We start from the raw sequence: 25,990 nt of genomic DNA, 5'->3' as shown, positions 1-25,990 counted from the left end.
CAAAGCAGAACGGGATGGAAAGGCCACTCGGGACGCGGGATACAGATGATCAAGTTTTTATTATCGTGTGGAACAAAATTAACATCTGAAAAACTGCCCTCTGCTCCCCGCAATCCAAACATCCGGGTGTCTGCCCCCACTCTACCTTTACAAGCAGGACCTGAGCAAAGGCGCCTGGCAGCCTCCCGAAGCGTCAGAGGCAGAGATGTTCGCCGGAGCCCGACGCACCAGGGAAGAGGCGAGCGCTCTCCCTCTGACCTTTTGAACGCCCCTTTCCGTTACAGCCGCCAGAGCTGTATTCTGAGGGGTTTCCAGCCGCCTCCCTGCCCGTTCGTCGAGGTCTCGTGTCACTTCAGAGGACCGCCTCGCGAGCTGTCCTGCTTTTCACACAACCGCCACTCGCAGCCGTCGCTTGGAGCAAGCGGAGCGGCAGCCGAAAGCTGGGTACAGGTCCCAAAGAAGCTCTCCCTTCGAAGCTGCAAAGCGCTGGACGTACCAGCATTCAAATCATTTACGCTAAGGGCCCGCTTCCCCGCGGAGTCCTCGAACGTGGAAATTGCTCGGATCTCGCTTTCTCCTCGGGGGATGAGTGACGCTGGGTTTGGATGCAGGAATTCGAACTCTCCTCGCTGTGTACAGGACGTACACAAAACTACTAAGGCTAAATTCAGCGTCCTCTCCCTTCGCCTCCGGTGTCTCACCCCTGCAGAGCAGCGTGCCCGCACTTCAATTCTAGCCTTTTTGTATTTCAACGCAGTTTACAACTACTCATCTACTTTAAGGGACAGCAGCAAGGAAACGTATCTGGTAACTACCACGAGGGGGGAAAAAGAGCAGAAAAAGAAAAACTCTTTCCAGTTGCCCCCCGGTGAAGTGTTCTGGCGCCGAAGGGCACCGAGAGGGGCTGGAGAACTCGGGTGGCCGAGCGCGCCGAGGCCTGGAGGGAACCAGAGGAGAGCAATTCCTGGTACAGCCTAGCACCGACCGCATCGATAACCTCAGCTCTGACACGCTTGCTGACGCGGTTCCAGCCAGCCTAATGAACAGGAAATCCCCTCTGAGGAATTAAACCACCAACCCCTGATAAGATTTGTACAAAACCAAATGCATTCGTCACATATAAATACATCGGTTTGCTGTGGACTACAGAACAGTCTGTGGTCTTAGAGACTGAAGTAGGCTTCCAGTATCGAAGAGACAAACACGACTGCGACATGCTACGTGCTTCACGAGGAAGCCGCCACTGCTTTTTGGAGCGACACAACATTCCTTGAGGTAACAGCAACAAAGAATGATGTCGCATGAACTGCGAAACCTCTTTAAGCTGTGTTTCAGATGAGAATTTCCAGTAGGGGAAAAGCGTTCCTGTTTCATCTCGCCTTCATTTTGATCTAACAAAAAAAGTGAAAGGCCAGCTTTATTACAGTCAGTTTTTTGTGTGCACAAGGGGGAGAAGTGGATCGAAGTGGCCCTGAACCGTCCGTGTCACGATGAGGATTTGGTATCTAACTAGCGGGGAATCCAGTTCCTCCAGCTGCCACCCCAAGGTAGGAAGCACAGTTACACCCTTTGACCACCCGTTTGCAGGCACAGAGCTTTGACCACCCGTTTGCGGTCACAAAGTCACAGTGCGGGTCTCCGAGAGGAAGGTCAGAGATGCCTTAAGGCACTCGCGTGCCAGATGAGCGCAGGCCGGCAGTTCTCGCATCGTGCACGCCTCGAAACCACCTATGCCCCCCAAAATACAGGCGAGCTTTCACAGCTTTGATTTTTTGATACTGATTTGCACAGCAAGCCCGCGGCCAGAGGGGCCGAGCCAAAGAGGGGAAGCTAGAAGGTGTTTATTGGCGCCTTACCTGGCCTTCCTACACCGGCACTGCCGTAGCACGGCTGAGCCAGACTGTCACAGGCAACCGGGAAAGGGAAAATGTATTTCAAGTGCAGCCAGATGCCAGGATTAAAAATGCTCCCATTCCGCCTTCCCCGAGCCTTTGCTGAGCAGCAGCACGCTTTCACGCCCCACGCTTTCAGGCCACACGCTTTCAGGCCGTTCCCGACTTGCACACACAGACACACGCGCACACACAGCTCTTTTTTGGGCGAGGGCTCTCTGTTCTCACCGCGCCCCGAGGCTGCTTGGGCGCACCCTGGGGATAACTGTACGTGCCCTTCCCAAGGCAGTTCTCCCCAGCGCCAGCTCAGGGCCGAGAGCAGGCAGGTTTTGGTACAGGGAAGGCTCAGGCTGTTGTTTCAGTCACAAGAGACTGTAAACACCACGAAGCCGCTTCCCCTCTGGCCTCCAAAGAACACAGACAAGTGTCTTCTCTTCACATTCCCCCTGAACAACTCCAGAAATCATCATCAGCTACAAACGTGTTTTTTGGTCGCCTCTCTCTGCAAGCCGTCCCCTACAAGGGGCTGCTCGAGTACTGCCGGATGAGCTGCTTGTGGCAGGGGTTGCAGACGCGCTCGGGGTTGATGCTGGACGGCAGGGGCAGCTCGTGCGCTGAGCAGGCTTCACAGAAGATGCCGCCACAGTTCTTGCAGACGTTCTGGAAGAGGACAGAAAAATTAAGGAGGTGCTCAAGACACAAGCAACACAAGGAAACCTATGGTTTCTCTCGTTATCATTCCGTCAACCCAAATCCTCCCCTGGGCTAGAGAAAGACGCTCCAAAACTCCGCTCTTGCCCCCTCTGAAGACCAGGAGTTTGCTCCTGGGCTCGGGACCAGTTTATAGCAGAGCTCCTTAGGTCAAGTGAGAGTAGGTGAAGGCTTGTAGTAAAGCAGGTGAGAGTTACCAGTAACGAACCATTCAAGTTTTAATTGACTCAGTCTAGTAGGGCATTTTCTCCCAAGAGGTGCGCGCGTATATTTAACCGTATAAATACACTGGAACAACGAGTCTTGCCTGAGGTAAGTATTTAAACATGCACATGCATTTGGAAATGTATCGAAGATACAAAACCGTGGCATTTGGTTTGCTTTGAACTGACTTGTTTCCTCAAGATAAACACAGGGGAACGGGCAAGACTCGAAATCCTGCACATAGCTCCCACCTGTCAAACAGGAGAGGTTCAGGGGGCGACTGGGGGAGCAATCGGGCCCCCGCTCACTGCCTGTTCCAAGCATCGCGGTTCCGCGGTGCTGGGGAGGAGAGGGCCGGCTTCCGATCACGGCGAGGAACGCCGTCCTCGCAGGCGCCGCGGAGCCGGCTGGCTCGGGAGCGGCTCTTTGCTCCGGCAAAATCACTAATTGCCAGGCCTGCCTCTGTGCCAGGCAGAACTGCAAACGCAGCTGCAGCGACCCATCACCGGTCACTCGGCCAGACGCGGCCTCTCCGCCTCGGCCTGAAAGCTTCCTCGTCGGGGAACCTCGCCACGCGAGTCCCCCAGAAAATTTCCCAAGACCTATTTGGAACTATTTGGTTCATCTTTATCCTCGCGACGGAGAGCCGGCAGGGCCTGGCAGGACTCCTCCCTGCTCCCATCTGCCAGCGGCTGCACAACAGCCTTTTGGTTCAGGTCGTGGCAGATCGACCAGGGGACAACGCAACCCACCGCCGCCTTCCAGCTCCCCCAGGTGCTTGCACCAGCGTGACCAGGCCGCCTGCTGCACTGGCGGCGGTTTTATCCGCGCCTTGACTTGTTGCCTTGCAAACTGCTCCTGCTCCTCAGCGTCAGTGGAGGGAAGCACAGGATGAAGGCAGCACTCCCACCGAACACCCTTTTCGGTAACTCTCTCGTAATCCCTCTAGATTCAGATGGTAAAGCAGCGAGGAAAGGAAGAGGGGCTTAGCCAGGGAAAAGAAGAAAAAGAGAAAAAGGCAAGGTGGCTTAAGTGAAGAAATAACAACCAAGTGTTACCACCTCCTATTCTCACTTGCGATTGATCCCAGAAAAAAAAAATCACTTAGCTAAAAAGGAGAGAAGCTGCTAAGGGGAAGGAAAAACAAAGGACTGAACACAGAGCAGAGCGGGGAACCCTCAAGTCCAACACGTTTACTTGAAGGGTGAAGCGGAGTTCAGAAAAGGGCTCACTTCTTGGTCCCAGGTCACCAGTAGGGAACCTGTGCTGTTCGAAAATGAGAAGCGGAGGAAATGCGCATTCACCAGATGACGGAGATGGCAACCCAAGTCCTCGGAGTTACCTTTTTTTTGCTTCGGCTGCTTTCCTCCTGGCAGAGCTGGCAGATCTCGGCGGTTCCAGGTCCTGGCAGCTGTTCCTAAACCCCAAGTAAAAACCAAGACGTTCTGCTTGACACGCTTCTTGACACGGCACCTGCATTACAGCTCTGCGGCCGATCCGCATCTTCCGACGGGGAGGAAGACTTGTCGTGCTTGTGTTTTTAACCCCTCCCTATTCCCAGGGCACCGGGCAGCCACACAGGACCACCGGGCATTTGCAGGGTGATCTACAGTTGCCCTGGCTACACCAGGGCAGACGGGGAAAGCCCAGCACGCCCGCGTGAACCCAGGATTTTCAGGCTGAGATCAAGGCTGCTGGCCCAGCAACAAGGTGGGAACTAAACATCTTTTTCACTGTGAAAAAGAGCTGACAGATGCAGAAATTCCCCGTAGACAGGACGCAACGTGAACGTTGCAGCATCCCAGTGACAGTTCGGGGTCCAGCTGTGCTTTGCCAGGCAGCCGGGGGAGAAAGAACGGATTCTGGTCAATTTGACATACACGGAAAAAAGAAAACAACCCAAACGACCAAAACACCCCTTCCCTCCGGCCTGCAGAGCAACCGGCAAAACCCTAGCCCAGACCCGGGAGGTTAAACACTGCCGTTTTCACAAACGGTAAATAATATTATGCTTTCGTTGTTCTTTTTAGACACACCAACCCAGGAAAGGCATGGGGCAAAGGAATAATAAAAGGGGTTAAGACTGGGTTAAAAACCAACCTGGTTGTGCTGAGGAGGCAAAATGAACTCCTGTAGGTGCAGTGCTGCCAACTAAAAGCCTCGCTAACGAGATAAGCAGCACTTGTCCACTGGGGAAGGGTTGCTGCTACAGACTCTACAGACCAGTCCTCACCAAAGCAAAACCTGATGGACAAACTTCAGGGTATTCGGGCAGGGAAGATGCTGCAGCGACCCAGGAGCTCCCTCCGTACCCCTGCCCTTCACTATTTCAACGCAAAAAGAAGAATCACCAACCTGCTCCTCCTGCGCGTCGGTCGGTAACCTACAAGAGAAGAAGATCGTCACTTGGAGCTGGCGCTTCGGTCGCCGCTACATTTAAGGAAAGCATCTGGCCTATCAGGGAATCCCCTCCTCCTGTTTTTCAAATCCTACCCATGCAGATTTGGGGGTTTGTTTCTTCAAAACCACGCTGCCGAGCCTCCTCGCCTGAGAGACGAGGCGTTCATAACCTTCGTCAGACAGCGAAGCAGAGGCAGTACGCGACTGGTGCTGTTTAGACCTGCAGCACTCCCAGATAAATGGGAAAGGCAGGAGAAAAACTTCCAAAGCACCTTCAGAAGAGCAGAGGAAAGGGAGCGGGAACACAGAAAAGACTCTTTAGATGGTACAAACACAGTTTAAAACTAGCTTTAAACTTATTACTGCAAAACCTTTGCCCCCCTACAGCGATAACGCGTTTTGAGGCCTGCCAGATAAATCGGCAGCCTGACGCTCACGCTACTTAAACACTCAAGGTGAAACGGGGATAAACAGCGTCTAAGGCCTGGAAGGTTTTTAATATCTGGTAAAGCAGATTGGAATTGAGCTTATGCTATTTTTTACGACAATACTTTTCTGATTAACTTTATATTGGCATTCAGCGCACCGTGCCAGAGCACTGCGTTTTTTCACTGACATTCAGAGTGCTTCAAATAGGCTGTTACCACCTCCGAGCCAAGTCCTCCTTACAGAGCTGTTCCCTGTGCCTTTTAAAACATCTTTTCACATTTAAAACCAAATCCGAAACTCAGCTTTCAAAAACTAAACAAATCCTACAACCAGAATCCTCCTCTATGATGCCGAGTTTAGAAACGTGCTACCTGAACTACATTTTTATACAACCTTCTCCTTCAAATATTATTTCAAGTTCTCGTTCTCCAACAGCTTCTATTCGTGTCCAGCAGCCACCGGTTATGAGCTCCAAAGGCCACCGATCCACCAACCCTTCTCCCTCCCCAGCAAAGGTCCCTTCTTTGGACTCCAGTACCAAAGGTCCAGGTCTCTGCTGCATTCGGCTTATGAAGGTTTGTTAAATAAGAAAAATTAGTCAACGGCAGATTTATATACAAACAAATTCAAAGGTAAATGGGAGAGAGAGCTTTTCAGATCCAGAAATGCTGATGGCAAGCAGCAGAACCTCCTCCTTCCCTTGGAAAGCTATGAAGAACCAGCAGAGAGACCTCAACAAAGGGCATAAGGTTGAAAAATCTTCCTTAGGAAGGGAAGTTACGCTATTCCAAACGTCCCATCAGCAAAGAGGTTCGAGAAGGGGAAGCGGGACTTAGAAAAGGAGAAGGGAAAAATGAGATTTCTCTTCTTCCGTACTTGTGCGGCAGGACACTGTTCTCCTCTCTTAGCGCCTGCTTCAGTTTAGCGTTTTCTTCCTGGATGTTGAGCTTCCCGTCCTGCCAAAAGGAAACATTGACCCATCAGTTGAACTAGATGAAGACTCCAGTTTCACCCCCGCCATACGGCGAAGGCAGACTGTACGTCGCTGCTCGGGGAACGCTGATCTGCCCCTCCTTGGCCCAGAGGCCTGTTTGGACACATGGAAGCTCACAAACACCGATCCACCCCAGGAGCAGCTCCACCTGCTTCCCTTCTGCTGGGCGCAGAAAGTTGACTTCGCATTTTAGAGATGGACTCTTAAACGTGTCCAGTGACCTCCTTTGACTCGAAGGAACGAGTAACTTCATATTTTTTGTGTAAACAGCAGAGGTTGAAAAGGTAGACGGGCTGAACAGGCTTTTTAAAGACTGATCAACAAATCCTCTCAGCCGGGAAAGGAAACAAATCCTCCCCAGCTAAGACCTGGGTCGCAGCCCGAGCCGCATCCATGTACCACCACACCGAAACACGACTGTCAAAACCAGCCGCCTGCACGGCAATGCCGGCAGAACCACCCACGCACGCGCTGCTCTCGAGTTGTGCCTGCCATCTCAGCGGGAGCTTTTCGGTTCCCGCAAACGCCAACTTCCACCGGCTCAAGCGCCACCCACAAGTTTCACGGCAAGACAGAAGTCCGGTCTGAAATCGCTTTTTTGCACGTTGGCCCGTTCGTTCCCGGCGGGAACACCCGGCTCGTGCTACAGCGCTCGCCTGCTGAGCGAAGGAGGGTAACCCCAGGCAGCAACCTGCTCTCCAACCCAGCGCCGGGCTGGCCGCGAAGCGGCAAAGCCAGGCAGCTCCTCTGCCTTCCAGAGAGCCACCCCGCTTTCCCTTTCCACATCAGACTGCCCAGTTTGGGGGCTTCTTGTTTTCATTTTTACTGGCCAACTGCATCGCCCTTAGTTCCCGATTCCTTCTACTGAACTATAGCTGTTCTGCTACAGCAAATGTGACTTTTTGATAAACGACTCGCGATGCGTAAATAACTTCACTGAAATTAAGTGTGATATTGGTTAAAATAACGACAAAACGGAGTCGTCGACGCACCCAGGGGAGCCCAGGGAAGGCAACTCTCAAGCTCAGCAGCACACGTGAGAACTGCGAACAACCTCCGTTACTTCACAGTTCTCATAGTTACAAGTTTTGTTCTCCAAAACAACTGTTTTACTGCCAATTCCCAACAAAAGAGCCTGTTTCGCTTTACAGAAGAAGCTGCAGAGCAGACTTCTTCTTTCAAAGGCAAATTTACTGCTAACAAGGGAGTTTCACCTGGGGACTCCGAGTTGGACTCTCGAGATGAACACTGCGCTTTGCTTGAAGAAACACTGAGTTCGCTAATGCGCAGCACTAAAAGAGCACTGAAAGCAATCTGCGATGCCCCCAAGAGATCAACGCGTCTTCCAAGTTTTACTCTTGACCTCTTTCGGGAGAATTTCCCTCATAACGACGCAAAAAATAAAAACGAGCAAGTTGGCTTTTCATAACATGTACCGTGTACGGCATCTCTCCTGCTGTACTACACTTGCTTTTACTAAACCAGCGAAGGGAAACCACAGTCACTGTCAAGAGTTTGTCAGGTCCCCAGCCTGGAAGAGAAAACCCAGCGTTCCGCAACGAGGTGTAACGCTTGCGATACTTTTGTGAGGCTCTACTCAATGAACCGCCTATCTAGTGCGTGTAAAAAACGTTCCAAAGCTCGTTTTGTTGCGGCACATTAACAACATCTATTTGTTGCCTAATCAAGCTCAGGAAAAGCAAACGAGCAAAATGAAGCTATACTTCAAACACAAGCCGAGAAGAAGGAGAGTCATATTACCTGTCGTAGCCAATTCTTCGTGCCGTGTTTGTTTTCTTGGCTGCGCTGGTGACTGTGCGACCATCTGTCTCTTTCCCGCTTCAGCTCTAGTTCAAGGTGGTTCCTAGAACATCGAGGTGGAATCATCAATGAAGGCTATGGTTTTGTAACACTCGACATCGAGAGCTAACGAACTACGTAAGCCTCTCTTTACCCTAAAGCAACCAAACCCCAACTCAAGAGCTGAAAACCGCCTCTTTGAATTAACAGTTGTCTCGCAGTTTACATCTGAGGCTGCCGACGCAGCCCAAAGCCGGCTGAAGAGAAGCGCAACTCTACAGCCAGCTGTGGATCGCCGAGCCTCTACTCGGGGCCACCAGAAAGCTCAACGCCTCCGCGACCGCAGCCCGCCCGCGCGCAACAGCGGCAAAGCTCCTGGAGCGCACGGGCCGTCGGGGACTGAAGCGCCAGAAACGCCCTTTTCTGAAGTCGTTCCAAGTAAAATACGGCAGCTGCCACAGGGAACGACCCCTGCACCAAAGTCAAGGCCTAGAAACTGAGTATCTGCTGGTTAAAGTAGTGGCAAGACTTGGACTATAAAACATGCAGAATCCTCGTTGCTATTAAACCCAACATTATCCATGATTGCCCTCGTTCGCCTCCGTGCCCCTCCAACAGGTTTTTAAATAACTTGTTATGACTACGGCCGCATTATTTACACGGCCTCACTGAAGTGAGTAAAGCTGGTGGACACTTAGGTCCAGAAATGAATCCTCGCCCATACTGACATTTAAAAGCAAACCGACTGCGGGAACTTTTGTTTGTCAGTTGATTCAAAACCACCACCACGAAAAGCCCCGTTTCCTCTTAAAAGGAATACAATTCAAGCAAGACTACCCACCGCCACCGCGGCACCCGCCAATAACCCCCTGCTTTAGAAACTCGGTTAAATAAAGCAGTACAGCCTCCCGGTAAAGGAGGCTCGATCATTTTCATGCCGTCATCTTGATTTAGCTTGAGCGAGGAAGGAATCGGAAAACGTCCAACTGGTGCAAAAATAGACCAATTTGCAAACGTCCTCCCCAGGGAGCTACGCCAAGTTCAACTGACTCCGTGTAAGGTTACGCGGGGAAGATGCATTCCTCGCTTATGCCCAAGAACGCTGCTGAGCTCGCCCACGCACGCCCAGGACCTGGCAGGAATTTACTTCTGATAAAAGCCATTTGCTGGCTTTGTGGGTACCCTCGGTGACTTTTTGACAAAGGAAACAAAAAGCTGTGTCAGGAGGGGACAAAAAAGAAAAACGCATCCAGCAATGCTTCCACCCAATTCATTCCAGCGACCTTGCAACGAACAGAAGATGTGTCATGGCTGCAGGAGGAGAGATGCTCTTCTATTTTAAGATAAGAGGATTTCTCTGTTTTCCTGATACGGGTAAACTGATGACACTGCAGGGAAAAATAGGACAGCTCTCGCCAAGTCCTCTACATTTGATTTCCACCTATTTGGTTGCCTCCCAGCAAAACTGAAACCAGTTTCAACTGGGGGGAAAAAAAAAATAAATAAATCCCAGCACTGTGTGTCAGACCAAGCCCCTGGATTGCTTCCCTTGCTCCAGGCTCTTCAGTGGTAGCTCTAGGCAAAGACTTAGCTGCTACATCCCTGCTGATGTGCAGAACGTGGTCTGCTTTTAGCGTTAGCTCTAGATTCCAAATTGTGCTATTGCAGCGGGAAGTCTGACGCAACGCGAGACTTCAGAGAGGTCTGCGTTGCCGTCGGAGGCCTGACCGCGCTCTGAAGCGCGCATCCAGCTGGCTCTCCTTCCCTCGAGCAGGCTAACCCGCAAGGCGACCTCAGTGCGGACTGAGGATCGGCCCAGCGTCCCAAACAGGTTTTGCAGCTCGGGGTGATCTCTGTCCTGCATCTCTAGCGCTGTCGCTTTTCAAAAGAGACGGTTATCGGCAAACGCCCGACAAATCTAACCGCAGGGCAGAAAGCCCCCGCGGACACTTCTGTGTTCAGAGAAATATCCCGACATTTCACTTCCCCATCTGCAGCCTGCTTCCGATATTCCACCGCCACACCAGAGGTGTACTTTTGCTGGTGGTTCCTGCTGACCGCATCGTTCTTTCGCATTTCCTTCCAGCCCGATTTTTCAAGTTGTAACTTTACAAGACACGCACGTTAAAAGATCGGCCATCTCGCAAAGCGTTTCACCTCCCCAGAGTTCATCCCTGCCTGGCATCTAAAATACCACTTGTCCCCTCTCTGCCTCCAACCCCTACCTCCTTTTGTGACCGCCCTGCCTGCTTTCTACGAGACACAGTAAGAACAGCCCAGAAAATAGGTTAGAAAAGGATCTCTTCACCGCTGCCTGGAGAGCTCTTCCACTTCTTGCTGGAGGCTGTTGATTTTGTCCCCAAACTCCTGCTTGAAGAGCCGGTTGTCCTGCTGGGCCAGCTGACGGTCCTTCTCCGCCTGTCGCAATCTGGATTTGAGCCACATGAACTTGTGATAAAAAACAAAAGCCATGGTGGGGAGGAAGACCGAGTTTAACCAACAAATAAAAAACCCAGTGAAAAGGTAAAGCCAAAAAAAAAGGAATGGTTAAAACAATGGAAAGGAGGAAAATATTTTAAAGAAAAGCCAAATGTAGGTGAACCAGGCAGAAGCTCTGATTTTCAATACTTTTTATTCTATTACTACAGTTTACAGCCATTAGATGAAAAACATAAAACATCACTTTTATCCAGATCCAAAGCAAACCTCAAGTACACAGAATTTTAAGTCAAATTTGATTTTAATGTACGTTACATTTCAGCTTTACACGTGTAACTGGAACTTGCGACATAGGTTAGCTACTAGATTGAGAATTAGTGCATTTTCCTGGTCTCTCCCGTGGATCGACACGTTGGCTCAAGCGCCCAGGCCTTAGTACACCAAAGCGTTTCCGCTTTGGGCCCGACATCAGAAATGGCCAGATCCTTAATCCTGTCTTATTTTAGCGTTACTGTGACAGCAAACAAAACCAGCCCAGTCCCCCATTTCTACAGAAGAAATCTGGGGAGGGGCAGGGCAGCCAACTGTCCTAACCAGCTATTCGCATACCTTGATGGCTACCTTCCACCTTTTTATTATTATTTTATTTTTCTCCAGGTAGTTAAAATGATTTTCTACCGAAAAGGTTACTGAAGGTTAAGTTTATGCTTTCAAGCATGCGACTTGGGCATCGCGTAGGGATTTCAAACGGGCCGCCAAGCCCGCTCGCGCGCGGGAGCCCGTTAACCAAGCTAAGCGGTGGTACACGCTCGCGTACAGGAGGACTAGGCCGAGCCTCACAGATTTTCAAACGTACCCAGTGAGAATCCATCGGTCGGCTTTCCCCAGCTGCGTTTCAGTCACACTTGCCACCCGCTGCCCCAAGGAGCGCTATCCCACAGGACAACGGGAGAACTGGCACCAAAAAATCTTTACAGGCATCTCACCAGAGCAAAAAAACCCTTATTCAACACAGAAACCCCCCCAATGTGATCTTCTTGAAAGAAAAAAAAAAAAAATAATAATCTTTAGGAGCACGTATAACCGAAAGCCTGTGACAGGCCAGCACGGTGACCTTCTGCGGCCACAGGGAAGAGGATATTGGTTTAGAATAGGCCAAACTACAGTTACTTAAAGTTTTGCACTGGGGTGTTAAACTGGCAATTATTTATCCTATTCAGAGCTGTTTCCCAGCTTTAGCTGCTCTTTCGTTAGCAAATTCCATTCGAATGGAGCAACGGAAAACTCCGAAGCAGATGAAAGAAGTGTAATAGTAAAAGGCAACTCTTCCTCTTAAACCACTAAACTACTCAGACGAGGAATGGTCAAGTACCAAATTACCACTTCCACTCCCCACCACTGCACATTTTGTTCCTTTCTTCTCTTTTTTTTTAATTTTGTTTTTGTTTCTTTTAACCACTAGAGTATAAAGGCCAGATTATTTTTTGTAAAACGTCTAACTTCCCTCTCTAGGAAGAGGAGAGACCTACCAAAACACCTCTCCTCAGCTGCCTTCGGTGGGGGAGAACCGCAACGTACATCTAGAGGGATTCATGGCAGAGGTAGAAGGCGATGCAAAGATAAGGAGGTTTCCACTGAACTTACCACTCTATCATGTTACTCTAAGACACCTAGCCACTAATTCTGGACACATGAAGTTTAAAGGAATAAGGATAAGTCCCCACCCTCCCACCAAGTCCCTAAGGCAAAGTCGTTGCAAGCAGTCTCGGTTACAAGAGGGCCGGTCTTCACGGTGATGAGCTATCGAGTCGCGCCCGTTCGTCTCGGACTCGGGGCTGAACCCACAGAACAGAAGCGAACGGGTCACGGCTTGGGGTACGCACACAACTACTTTCAACAACTTCCAGGGATGCATTTTTTTTTTTTCCGTCTACTTCACAAAAAGGGTAACACAGAAAACTAGTTGACTTGCCAGAGCTGGCCAATCTGACATTGGCTTGACCAACGCACCTAGCATCCATACACGGTGAAGACTTGTGCTGCTGTATACGGTATGCATCACCGGGATGTACAGAGCCACATATCTCCCACTCCTCATGCTTTCCTGGTGCGTTTATTGGCCAACTCATTGGTACTTTAACACAGTTTAAATGGCAAAGTTAAGGAATTTTATACCCGACTCTAAATCTCTGAAGAAAAACTCACTGCTTTTAAAAATTCAGCAAATTCCAAATCAACTTTAGGTGACAATTAACATTTTTAACAGTTGCTTTTAGCAATTCTCAAGTTCTCCCCTCATAAATGAGTTCTGATGTCAGAGCTGTGAGGTGACCAGACATCAAAATGTCTAATGATGCTTCTGGATCAGTTTGTTTGCTGCACTATTTAAGGTTTTTGCCTGTTTCACCAAATCCTTTTCACTGTATAAGTCAGAATGAGGAGGATGAGAAAATGGAAAAATAAGAACAGCAAGAGAAAAAGAGCAAATCCATTAGCTGAGGAGATAGCAGAAAACATTTTAAAACACACATTTTCTACAAACAAAATGATCTTTCTTATCAAGAACCATTCACAATCTAAACCCTAAAATGAGAGCATTAATTTAGCGCGATGCCCTACTCATTAAACAAGCCCCAGCCAATACACCTTGCCGAGAGCTATGGTCTCCCCCGTTTCTCGGAGCTAGCCCGACAGTCAAGGCAACCGGCCGAGGCTGAAGTTCTGAACCTTTGGCCAAACCACGGCAAGGCCTGGCTTCGAGAACAAGACCAAAAGGGATAAAGGAGCACTGCTCCTTCTCAAATCCATCTGGCTTCGATGCCGCGGCCCTCCTAATTTCATGAGGGTTCGTGGCATGAGAGCAACACGGTCACAAGGATGGAACTTGTCCCAGTCCAAGGGGATACGATACCTATGGGCTATCTTTATTGACTTCTAGCGACAGCCAGGCTGCCCTCTCATCTTCCTCCTTTTGCTTTCACGTGAGGATTTTTTTCAAGCTCATCTTCCTCAGTTCATAAAGAGAATGGTTCAATTGGGGGTATTTTTTTCAAAACGGTACCGGAGAGATCTGGAATAACCAGGCACCTGCGCGCCTGGCCCCTGCCGCAGGCTCATCCTTCCTGCTCCCGCCGTAATGCTGCCATTAACAGCCAAGCACTTCTCAAAGCTCACATTTCTATTTTTTATCAGCGCTATCGGAGATAGCGATTGACTTGTAATGACTGGATAACACACAAAAGCGCAGCTGATGTAGATTAACAAGGCTGCTATGTTAATTACTGGTTTAGTAGTATATTCTTTTCTAATGGAAGCCCTCCTGAGCATGCACAACGTTTCTCCTAACAGCATCTCACAGAATTATAGCTCCCCTCATGTGGCTCTGTCTAGCAGCGGCTAAGCAGAGCGCTCAGACTCTTTTCAGAGTCAGCGGGACACTGCCTCTGTCAGACTTCCATTCGGGGTCAGAGGGACACTGCCACTAGAATATACACGTGATTTTACAATTGCAAAAGTTCCATTTTTTACCTTTGTTCAAGCTGTTTGATGGTGGCAGCCATCTGATTTGTTTTTTCTTCCAAACGGCTGTTCAATTCACTCTTCTGTTTCACTCCCATGTCTGAACTCTGGAAAAAGGAGCATCGTGGGTTTTTGTAAGTAGCGGTAAAACCAAAACAAGCCACGATAAATCACGTGGCACATGAAATGAAAGGGGCAGAGGCCAAAGAGGCGGGAGAAGGTGCTCAGAAAGCAAACGCCAGGTCAATACCGCAAGGACCAACACCTTGCCATACGGGTGCAGGCTACAGCTCAACCCCCCAGAAGGGCACCACCATAACCAATGAAGCTTCCTATATCATACCTGCTAATAACGTTCGACTGTTTTGCACAGAACGATTGGCTCAAGGAGAGCAGAAGCAACTCTTGCTTGTTCTAAAGTTTATTTTAGGATTTCTGTCGGAGCATTTTGCGTTGCTCTTTTTTTGAAGAGTCTGCTTTTATCATCACCCAGTAACGTATGTAATTGCACCATATACCTTCAAATATTAGATTGTACTGGAACAGAGGCTACCGTGGCTCCGGTTTTATACCACAAAAGCACAGAAGATGCTTTCCCCGGTCACACACACACATATTTCTGGATCATCGTGAGTCTGTCTTCAGAAGAAGCTGCTTTTTCCTTTAGCCTCCAACACATTCCATTGTTCAAGTACTACAGCTTTCTTGCAGCAAGACAGAAGTATGCTATACAGCCTGTATCCCTTCCACACCTAGCACCTTTTAAATAGATTGGGGGGGGGAGGGAAGAACAAGAGCTTTCCCTTTTATCTGGGATTCACTGCATCTGATGGAATTATTTCCCTACCTGCAGCTTGAACGACAGTTCATGCTTTAGGGCCCTGAGATCATCCAGCTGCTGTCTGAGAGCCACCAGCGCGTCCTGCTTCTCGCAAACATCTTTCTCCAGCATCTTCATGGCTAGCTCCATCTCCTGTCGCATCCCGATCTGCACCTCCAGCTCTTTCTCCACGTCCTGGAACATACGGATTATTACGGAGCGTTACCAGCCAGCTTCCCTCGCCGCCCACGGGGTGACCACCCTTAACCGGTGCTCCTGCCAACGCAGTCGCTACCTCGAAGCACGCTGCGTCGCCACAGCGTCACAGTTACAGATCTGACCCATCAAAGACAATTAAGGACAACAAATCCGCGTTTTCAGTCCAATATTAAAGCAACGTAAACAGCATTACTAGCAAGGAGCCAGAAAGTACTATACAGGCCCATCTTCCTGATGGTGGAGACTAGTGAAAAGCTGGCAGACTTTTTATTTCCTAAAAAAGTTGTGCTCAGGCGTTTTTCTCCCCGCCAGCTGAACACGCTATATTGAATAACAGTTCAGATAGCGGCGATATCCTTATCTGCCAGGGGGATGTGTCAGACCTGGGAATGCAAGCGCACCGCTCGGTTTGAGAAACAGCCCTCAAACCGATCAATAGAGCCACAGAATAAACATCCCTTCTGACAAGAGTGTTGCGGATCAGGCTGAAGCGGGCAGGCAGGAATGAAAAAAAAGAAAATCCCCTGGCTGAACATTTTCAGAAGTGGTTGACTGGCATGGAGTTATTACGTGAAAAAGCCATTTGTAGCGAGCTGCGAGCTCACACAGTCCTTACCAGCCGCAGCTGAGTCTCCTCCTTTAGCTGTTTCCGTGCCTCAGTCAGTGCATGTCCGTCAGCAGTTCTGTCTTTAGCGACCTGTTAACGAAGACACCCAATTAGCTTGGCATTATCTACTCCTAACCCTCACATTTGCCGATTATTTGCCTTTCCCACCACGTAGAAAACCAATTCTGCAACTCCCAAAACTCAGAGCTCCGTTCAGTTAACGCAGCACGCAGCCTCCACGCGCAGTGACTCTATTTCCCCGTTTCCCCGAGGTGCTCGGTGCAAGGGATATGAATTAAATGGCCAGACTGGCCATTTTCAGAACTTTCACAGCATACTAAGTGTGGTTACAAAAGCTCAGAAAAAGATCTTAGGGGTTTTAAAACTAAAACCAGATTCTGCCATCGGTACCAGCACTTTCAGTAAATCAATAAAAAAAATATTATAGATCCTGCCCCTTGATTACCCAAAGGGGCAGCATTTCAGGCCAAAATAGCAGAACTCCTACACGCACATTTTTCTGCCACCCCCTCAGTAAATCATCCTTCCTCCTCTCCCGTCCAACACCTCCGCCTCGCAAGCCAGGACCAAGCTGCGTTGGCTCTCGGCTCCGCGCACGCTCACAGCTGCATCAGCTCGGCCGGGCAGGATTTACTGTGGCCAGGGCCCATCTGCCCCCCTCTGCGGACGACCCACCTGGAGTCACTATTATCTGCTGCAGGTTTTGGGTGAGATACAGAAGGCAATAAAGGCTCTTCCAAACACCTGCTTCTCGGTCGAATCTGGGCTGGGACTGCCCAAAGGGTTCAGCAATCGTTCGCACACACCAACCTTACGATTGGACTCTAAGATGTAAGAACTTTCTTCTTTAACCCGTTCCATCTCTTCTTGCAGTGTAATAATTCTGTTGTTTGCAACCGCAAGCTGGGAACAAAGCAAAACGAGAGCAACCATTTTTTTCCCCTCTCTAGACACATCTTCTATACTCAGGTTTTTTTACAAAGAGAGAAGAAAAATATTTGGAGCAGCAAAAGACAACTCGGCCTCTACCACGGAGAAAGACTGTCTGAAAAAGCATTAATTAGTGCCAGGGTGATGGATTTCCAGTATCAGGTAAAACAGAGACTTCCCAACCTAATTCGGTTCCTGTGCTTCAGTCAAGTTATTGATGACTTCAGGTCTCTACCTGCTAGAGTCTGCATAACATGTGCTTAGTGCAACTCAATCCTCACTCCGCTCCCCTTCCCTTACCAAAGATAGCAAAAAGAGAAAACGTGAGCAATGGCAGCTAAGTTTTGTTGGCTTCTAGCAACTGAAATATATTACGAGAGAAGAAATACTTGGGAGGGTTTGCTGAAGTTTCAGCGGTTTGGGTACACTGAGATGTAAGATGCTCAAGCCTTTGGGCAGGGGAAGCACCATGAGAACCTCATCAGAGGAAGGAGATTTGGCTGGAAAGGGAGGATCACACCGCCCTTACGAGACGGGACATCTGCCTTAGAGGGACTCCAGTGACGACATCACCGCGGACTAACAGATTACTTGGGGTGGGCGGTCACTTCAGAAAACGCCTTCTGGCTTTGTAAATCATCACTTAGGTCAGCCTTGCCCGCGAGAAAAGCTCAGTGGCATTCCAAGAGGTCAGCCATGTTAGTAAGCGACAACCCCAAATACAAATTGCCCCGATCAAAGCGCGAGTCTTTGGTGCAGCTGAAGCCAAACACACGAATCGGTGTGACATGTGACGCAGTTCACAAACTACACCCTGCAGATAGCCCTGGGTGGCACAGCGTGTCCCAGTGTCACTTAAATCCTTGTTTTGAACAGCATGCAGGCTTCACGAAGATACAAGCAACTAAATTAATAACAATAAAAAAATACTTGAGTCAACATGGCAATGAATCTCACGGGTACCATGCTTAATGGGCACAGCACTCGTACTCTGCAGGTATTACATCAAAAGCCACTTATTATAGTAGCACTGAGAAAGGCAGCCTCTACGGCACAGCACCTTTTTAAAATAAAAAAAAATATTTTAATTGTAAAAACCATTTCTTACTCCTTAAATTGCAAGAGCGGATACACTAACGCTCATCGCTCAAGCTTCTCATCATTCGCGATACATCCCGTAGAGTGAATGCTCAATAACCAGACACACAGACCTCCTTTAATGAGGGGGAACAAGCAAAAAAGAACTTGTGTTTCTTATTTGTCCTGCCAGAGCGCTGGGACATCCCAATCAAAATCATTCTGCTGAGCTAAGCGACACGCGGACAAAGACGCTGTAAAACTGTCCAGATGAGACCTGCTATCCCCCATTTGCCAGGGAACTGACCCCAAAAGGTTTTATTACGTTATGCCATTACTAATGAACGGCAAGACTAATTTTAAAACGCCAGTTACACCTATGACTCGCGTACCAATCCTTTTTCATGCTCAGACTGAACGATGTTTTATCTATAATGGTCATTTTTCCCTTATTTCTTGCAAATTGTGATAGGCTAGAGAAAAAGTTATTGCAACATTTCAATTACTATTGCTACACTGTAGCAAACTTCTGCACCTGTCAAAATAAGCAGACACTTAAACATTTCTTCTCCATGCCTGGATGTCTCATAACCAACATCAGCTACGTGGCATTCAAAACCACAGCCACCGTGCAATTTATTCTAAGACCTTTCCCAAAAATCAGAAAGCACTCGAAGACTCCAGAGGGATAAAGTGTTTTCAGCAGCTTTTGGTTTTTAACATAAACGTTCGGTTGGTTTTCCACCTCGTGCTTAGTTAGCCGCAACAGCCAGCGCGATTCCTTGGCAGGTCAGTTATTCCAGTTCCATTCATCGTTACGTACACCAGAAATCTGAAAGTAATTCCTCCCTTACCTTCTTAATCCCTAAGGCCAAAAGGCCAAAACATCAGCTGATTTTCTATTACACTTACCTCCTCGGTCAGTTTAGTGTTGGATTTTTCTAAGGCATCCACCTTGGCCTGTAGGTTGTTTACTGTAGCACTGTTCAAGAGAAAAAAAACAAACCCTACAGTCATTCCTTCTTTTTTAAAAGCCGTTTTTCTATTTTGCTATACTATAAAATAAGGAATAAATAAATCATGTCTTACCTTAAATGTCTATTGAGTTCTTCTACATAGTTCTTCTGGTCCAAAATAGCAGTTATCTGACCATCTCTGGACAAAAGAAATACCATTCAGCTCAGCCATTTGGATTCAAAGAGATACCAGCAAAGGGCTAAGAGGAAAGGCGGCGAGACAGCCTGCACACCCAGGGCAGCGATACCCGAGGTCCCAGCGAGCCTACGTGACGGCTATGGAACAGCAAAGCCAAGTTGCCGTCTGTGCCTTTATAGCCAGTCACCGTCCCCTGCCTTCCCAGAAGCTGCAACTGCTGCAGTCACCTGGATGACGTTCGGGCATTTTTGACACGAAAACCAGAATGACAACATTTCAAAGAGTACAGCAGTATTTCGAAGAAAAAAGACTGGTTTTGCACTACATTTGTATCAGACAAGAGTCATCTCACCAAAATCCATTCAAGGAAAAGAGCCAACAAATGCATGTTTTGCATGCACTTTCTTTCTTAACGAAAGAAAAGAATGTTCTAAAAAGGAAACCATAGATAAAATAAATACAATTGAAACACCTGATCCTGAGGGACAATTACGAAATGTACACCTGAATGCAAACTAGCAGAACTTGCTTCGAAGGAAGGAGTCCTCTTGAAGACCCCCAGGGAACCACAACACCCGATGGGTACGTCAGCGCGCCCGCACCCCGCTTCTCGGCCACGTGCTCTGAAGGCTGCGCAGCTCCGTTTGTGCGTGCTGGCACAACTGCTTTAGGCTGTTAGCACAGTTATGATCTTCTCCAATTGGAGAATTATTTTTTTTTTTTTCTAAGAATGTTTTGGTGCCAAAAATGAACTCCTGTCCTGCCAGCCTACTAAGCTGCTTACCGAAGAGGCTTCAAAGAACGGCAGACCTAACTCAGCAGAGGGTCACTTGTAAAATATTGTTATCTTCAATTGCCAGTTAAGGAAGAACACGCAGAACTTCTGGGAGACCTTCCTCTTCCCCCACCCCCTCCCAGTATTTCCAGTATTTAATTTATATATTACGGTTTATCACAGAAGAGCAATTCAGTCTAAGTCGCTTTTTAATTAAAAATGTAACAGCTTGCAGGGCAACCTGGAGTACTCGAGTCCAAGTGACCAAGAGATAAGAAGCAGGACTACTGTGCCTGTACCTACCCTTCACTGCCCTTCGTGCTGTTCCCATCTTTCAAATACATTGAGAAATCAATAACTCCAACCTAGAAAAGAAACATTTGCGTTTTAGATTAAACACTTCTTGTAAGACTAAACACTGTCCGAAGGTGTGTAAGTTAAAAACATCAGTACATGTTGTATTATAGGAAGGATTCATTATACCAGTCATCTCTCCAAAATTAATGCAAACGTGGCTTATTTCAAGCAAAAATATACGAGGATCAGCAGCAAGTTGGCAGGCAAGTCTTAGGACATAAGGACAAAGCACCGCCATCGCTGTATCTGTATACACCCTGCTTATGCAAGCTGCAACAGAAGGGCACGCAGGCTCATTTTCTTCTGTTTAACAGCCACAATGATCTCATCACACAGCGTGAGAACTGTTGTTCTGCCCGTTTCTCCCCTGCTTTTGGCTAAGTCCTTCCCCGGTTTTGCCTCCTTTCTCATTTACTGCATTTCAGTGCACGGCGGCCTGCATGCAGACCTTCGCAAAGCCTAACAGCAAAGAGAAAACCAAAATCCCATCTCTGATCTCAGCGCCGCCAGCTAACCGAAGCCCACAATCACAGTAACAAGCTTGTATTCATCTTCCTTTAGATATACTAACAACCTTGTATCTCAGTTGATGCAAGTCCTCTACAATGGAGAATTCTTCGCACGCAAATGAGCAGAAAAAACCCCATTAATTGCATACCCCGTACCTGTGAGTCCAGGTCTTCTCCTTTCATGCAGAAGTTTGCATCGATGACGTTCAAACCTACTAAGAGGCCAGCAATGATCGCACCTTCTTCTTCCATCATCAGTGCATTAGGCTCATAAAATTCACTGCAGGATGCACGGCAACAAGAGACAAGCGTTGCATTTTTAAAAGCCAACTAAAACGATGTCAACTAGCGCGGGATCCCCGCTGGTTCGTACGACAACAGAACGCAAGCTCAGCCTTAACAAAAACCCAGGCGGCGGCACATAGTCCGCAGAGAAACGTACTCCTACGTACTATCAACGTACTCCTGCTCTGACTGAACAAAGTTTCGGTGAGGCAAAGACTCAGTAAGTAGGAGACCCAGCCCCTCAGCTGTCAAAAGCTGATGGAAAGGAAGCACGATCCTTGAGTAACGGTACAGCACATTGAAGATTTAAGACTGGAGCTTAATATCAGAGTTTTTTAAGTAGCGTACTTCTACTGCTCTATTACAGACTACTATTAACACAAGCCACTGCCACGTTTTCCAGCGGACAATACCAAGTTCTCCTTTCTAACCCCAAGCCAGCTATGGATTTACATGGACAGCCAACAAAAACCTACTTGTTGGAGTAAAGGAACACCAACACATTTATTAAATCCTGCTGCTTTACACAGACATAGCAGCTCAAATCCATGGACTTTGAATTGAACTACAACATTATCGCTGTTCCATGAGTGGGAAGCAGAGATACAGAGAAGGGAAACGACTTGTTCTAAGTCAGATGGCAAGGAAGTGACGAGGGCAGAAGTAAATCCAGGGCCAAGATTTTGCAGGCAGAGAATGCCGTATCCCCTCTGTATAAATATTTCACCCAAATCATCTCTTTATAACCAAAATTTGTGTTTATTCTAATGGATATTTGAGACAAAGTGGAGAAGTAACAGCTTCTGAATTAAGAAAGAATACTAAGCATTTTTAACCCCGCACAGGAAGCTCTGCATTTCACAAATATTACCACTCCTCAAAAAAAGTACCCGTATACTTTACCATTTGGGTGTAAAAGATCGTAAAAGACGTTACAAGAGGGCAGAAGTGAACGTAACCCAATCCGAGAGCGAGCTCAGCACTCACCTGAGAAGATCCTTTCTGTTAATCAAGGCTTTCATGTATTCTGAAAGTTTCTTCTGCATTAGAGCCAGGCGAAGCCAAGCTCTTCCTCTACCCACAGGTGTCCTACAAAGGCCAGAAACAAGACCGCTACAGACATACCGCAATCCACACTCACAAACAGCTTTAATAAACCCATTCTATCTAAAGTTTCTGCGTCTCAAAGATCATAGAATCATAGAATCGTCAAGGTTGGAAAAGACCCTTAGGATCATCGAGTCCAACCGTTAGCCCATCACTGCCAAGTCCATCTATACCATGTCCTCGAGCACCACATCTATCCGTTCTTTAAATACCTCCAGGGATGGAGACTCAACCCCTGCCCTGGGCAGCCTGTGCCAATGCTTTGACCACCCTTTCGGTGAAGAAGTTTTTCCTAATATCCAACCTAGACCTCCCCTGGCGCAGCTTGAGGCCGTAGATAGATAGAGCTGTCCCTGATGAAAACAGGGAAACACAAGGTATTTAATCGCAAATAGTTACAGACAAATTTATCTAAGCAATCGCTGCTTCTCTCATTACTAATGATGTATTTGTGGTTATATGCTGAATAGATTGTCCCTGACTCTACCCCTGCTCAATGCTACCACATAGCCAGAGATCAGCTGCCTCAACACACCACCTTCTAATTCAAAATGGGTTTTGCATAAGGCAAGGTGGAAGAACACGTGCATACTTCAGTTCGGCACGGATGCCCAAGCACCGCTCCTTCAGGTAGGCATTAAGTTGGGCGCGAATCCACAAAGACAACTGGAAGAACAAAGTCAGTACTGTTCTCTTCGATGGTTTTGCTCGTGAACACGCTCACAGGATGCAAGGGGTTATCGTCACAGTCCTCCCCGCTCTCTTTCTCCTGGCAATCTGAAGCGTGCAGCTTTAAAAACACGGTAACTCATCTGCTGCATCACAGCTCTGGCTCATCTACGCTGGCCAGGAGCCAGCACCAGACGCTCCAAAGGAAGGTGTAAATCCCCCGTGCGGAGCACTATTCGGATTAAAAGGAGATTTCTTTTCCATCTCCAGCAGTCAGTCAGCTGTCAAACAGCACGTGGGGCACTTCACTTTCTAACCTTAACTGGTATAAGCAGCAACAGCCCACAAAAGTCACCTTCATTACCCCCCATTCTTGACCTCACTAATACGTGACACGACATCTCCCAAGGGTTAGTATGAACGCAAGGCTGAGGTTTAGAAACTTATTCCAAAACTGTTCTCGATTTCAATTTATTTAACGTCTCAATATTCTTTTCACAACAGGAAAAGGTAACGGGAGCGCTGGCACAGCACTGCTGGCACTCCACGCGGGTCCTGTAAGCTGTTCCAGACGTCCGGCGCAGATCTCCAGTAAAAGCCCTTGTCCGTACGTACATCGCTAAACCCTAACCCGAAAGAAACTGTTATTGAATCTATCCACCTCTTCTTTCAGCAAGGAAGATTTAATCCTTAGTCCTGCTACTCGTACAAAAGCTTCCTTACGCCTTTTTTTCTATTCCCCAGGCCGAAGGCCTCTTACAGTTTCTTTATAGCATGGAATAAGCAAACCTGAATGGGATGTCCAAAATGACTATGAAATTTTTAAAAACAATATATGCTTAAAGTGGTTGCTTCCCTCCCCCCTTTAACATAAGCTAGTAGCTTCTTCAGACTGAGCCTCCCTTTTACACAAACTTTACAAGTTTACCTGAATTTATTTAAAATAAAAATTACCTCTGTCCATCAGCCTCAAAACCATTTAAGGTATTTAACAGAAGGAATATATCCTGTCCTCTCCTTCTGCAGTTCCTCGATTAAGAATAAAAGAGAGTAATGATCCATCTTCATCAGCAGAAGGTGGCAGATGTATTCCTGAAGGTTATATTTGCCCTTCCTTCTCTTCTTCAGCATCCTTCTCGCAATAAAAACCATATTATGCACTTGTGCAGTGAAAGACCATACTTACTTCAGCCCTGGGAGATCCTTAACACTTGCTGTAATTTCTGCAGCTTCAGGAACAAGTTTTTCTACTAGTTCTAGAGGTCCCCAAAACGACTTATTTTGCCCAAGAAAAGTCTTTTTGGCTAGAAAAGAAAGAGATACAAAATGAGCCTGTTAGGCCCGTGCTGACTAAATACATTCTCCAACACGGTCAGAAGTGAACGAACAGTAGACAAAAACTTCCAGAACGATTGCTCTGGCACCGCTGCTGCGCAAGTACAAACGATGACTTTGTATGCCCGAGCGTGGCCATGACTGCTATCGCTCAAATAAGGCAACAGGAGCTTGAAGCAGTTGCCAGAAAATATTCCATCCATCCCCAGTGTGCCAACACAACCTCATCCGGTGGTAACCGGCAACTTCGGTTCACTGCTAGAGGGCAAAATTTCTCCTGTGACTGCTGTCACTGGCCCTAAGCTACATTTGATGGGCGCACAGTAATTTTCTCTCCCTGATCATCACATCGGAAGGGAAAGGAGCACACTGCTTTGAACCCGCTCCTCCTCCGCAGTGGCCCGGGGCTTCTCCGTGCATCCTTTCCTCCTTCAGAAAAGCTTTCTAGGGACCCCTAGGTACTAAAGCTGGGGATGATTTTTCTTCTTCCGTAGTTCTTGCTGTTACTTCACGGAGAACCCTGTTAACGTCAAACTTGCGACACGGGTGAATGGATAAACAAAGAAGCTGAAGACTATGAACACTTCTCCCTTGCACAATGTTACCTCAACCAGCCCAGGAATCCCTTCCTCCGTGCGTAATGCCGAACACGGCTGCTAAGAAAGCACCGCAGGATGTACGTGAGGGTGCGGAGGGGTATTTAACGTCCTCTGCTTTTCATCTTAAGCTACTACCATCCAAGGGCAGCACATCAAGAGAAGTACTCTGGTACTCGGCAACTTTAGTTGTGACTGTGTATTATATAGTTAAGTATATGCTCTGCTTGCTATTTTAGAAAGCAGCTTACGAGACTTTAGCTGCTCAAAGCCAAAATCCTCAGTTTTGACAGAACTATTGAGAAAGGCCCTCTGTCTTGCCGTTCCTCTTCCAGCAAGAGGACCCCGTTGCCTCCCTAAGGCATGAGGAAGTGCAGAAAAAGAGGGAGTCATGCGTTTGCCGAGGAGCTAATTTTATCACCGATCACTTAGTTATACAAGTCATCCGGAAAGCTGCTTTAAAAATGGCAAGCACCTGCAACAACTGTGAACTTCTCACCTGCAGCGTTATACCTTCAGCAGATCTTTTCCCATTCCTGTGGCCAGTCAAGTCACCTGCGATCCCAACAGTGACCCTGCTCAGCCTCTTTTTAATCTACTGTAAATTACCAAACTCGATTTTTAGAACGAGATTGCTCTTTCCTCGCTCCTACGCTATGCCAAACGGCCCGGGAGGACTCCTCTCAAGCCCGGTTACCTTTCAAGCCGTGTTTAAGGCAGTGTTCCATCACAACGAAGAACTGCTGAAGAGGTGCATAGTCGGAGTCCAGCGTCCTGCCCAGATTAAGTGCCGATTCAATCAAGCCCTTGATACTCAGTTTCGCCATGTTCATCAGGTTCATGCGTTCATTAGCCATGAGATAATTAGGATCTATTAAAAAAGGGAAAAAAAAATGCTGTTGAGTAACAAAAGCTATTTTTAATGCAATACATTACCCCATCTCTCTCTCTTTTTGTCCCCCAGCTTTGAAGACATTTTTGGGGCAGTGACATTTTCACGTGAGGCACTCTCTGCAGGCCTTTTGTTGAGAAAAATCAAAATTAACTAGCATTTCATGGCCAAAGCCACAATGACATGGGTGATTAAGGGTGCCTCAGCACTTCCAATAACTACAAAAGCTTTAAATTTTCAAGGAAGAA

General features: G+C 47.8%; 1 protein-coding gene across 11 annotated transcripts in view; it reads right to left on the bottom strand.

Annotated features, from left to right (window-relative positions):
* Positions 1–40: 40 nt before the first annotated feature.
* The window catches only part of RUFY3 (RUN and FYVE domain containing 3), a 56,319-nt gene continuing 30,369 nt past the window's right edge, over positions 41–25,990 (bottom strand). For 7 of the 11 annotated variants that reach the window (XM_087737183.1, XM_087737176.1, XM_087737181.1 and 4 more), the window contains 17 exons: positions 25,548–25,721; positions 24,106–24,223; positions 22,131–22,232; positions 21,015–21,138; positions 20,296–20,357; positions 19,152–19,217; positions 18,975–19,044; positions 16,866–16,958; positions 16,044–16,124; positions 15,236–15,403; positions 14,398–14,495; positions 10,739–10,858; positions 8,392–8,494; positions 6,513–6,592; positions 5,163–5,190; positions 4,150–4,224; positions 41–2,552 (listed from right to left, as the gene is read on the bottom strand). In XM_087737183.1, the coding sequence (XP_087593309.1) occupies positions 2,409–2,552; positions 4,150–4,224; positions 5,163–5,190; positions 6,513–6,592; positions 8,392–8,494; positions 10,739–10,858; positions 14,398–14,495; positions 15,236–15,403; positions 16,044–16,124; positions 16,866–16,958; positions 18,975–19,044; positions 19,152–19,217; positions 20,296–20,357; positions 21,015–21,138; positions 22,131–22,232; positions 24,106–24,223; positions 25,548–25,707 (1,692 nt within the window). In that variant the 5' untranslated portion in view covers positions 25,708–25,721 and the 3' untranslated portion in view covers positions 41–2,408. Of the gene's footprint in view, positions 2,553–4,149; positions 4,225–5,162; positions 5,191–6,512; positions 6,593–8,391; positions 8,495–10,738; positions 10,879–11,043; positions 13,290–14,397; positions 14,496–15,235; positions 15,404–16,043; positions 16,125–16,865; positions 16,959–18,974; positions 19,045–19,151; positions 19,218–20,295; positions 20,358–21,014; positions 21,139–22,130; positions 22,233–24,105; positions 24,224–25,547; positions 25,722–25,990 lie in introns of those variants that run through there. The other 4 variants (XM_087737185.1, XM_087737184.1, XM_087737177.1 and 1 more) reach the window with 3 other exon arrangements.

This window comes from Nipponia nippon, unplaced genomic scaffold (assembly GCF_047370975.1).
Source record: "Nipponia nippon isolate SJK-2023a ecotype South Korea unplaced genomic scaffold, ASM4737097v1 scaffold_6, whole genome shotgun sequence".
NCBI lineage: Eukaryota > Metazoa > Chordata > Aves > Pelecaniformes > Threskiornithidae > Nipponia > Nipponia nippon.
This window is presented reverse-complemented; position numbering and strand designations above follow the sequence as displayed.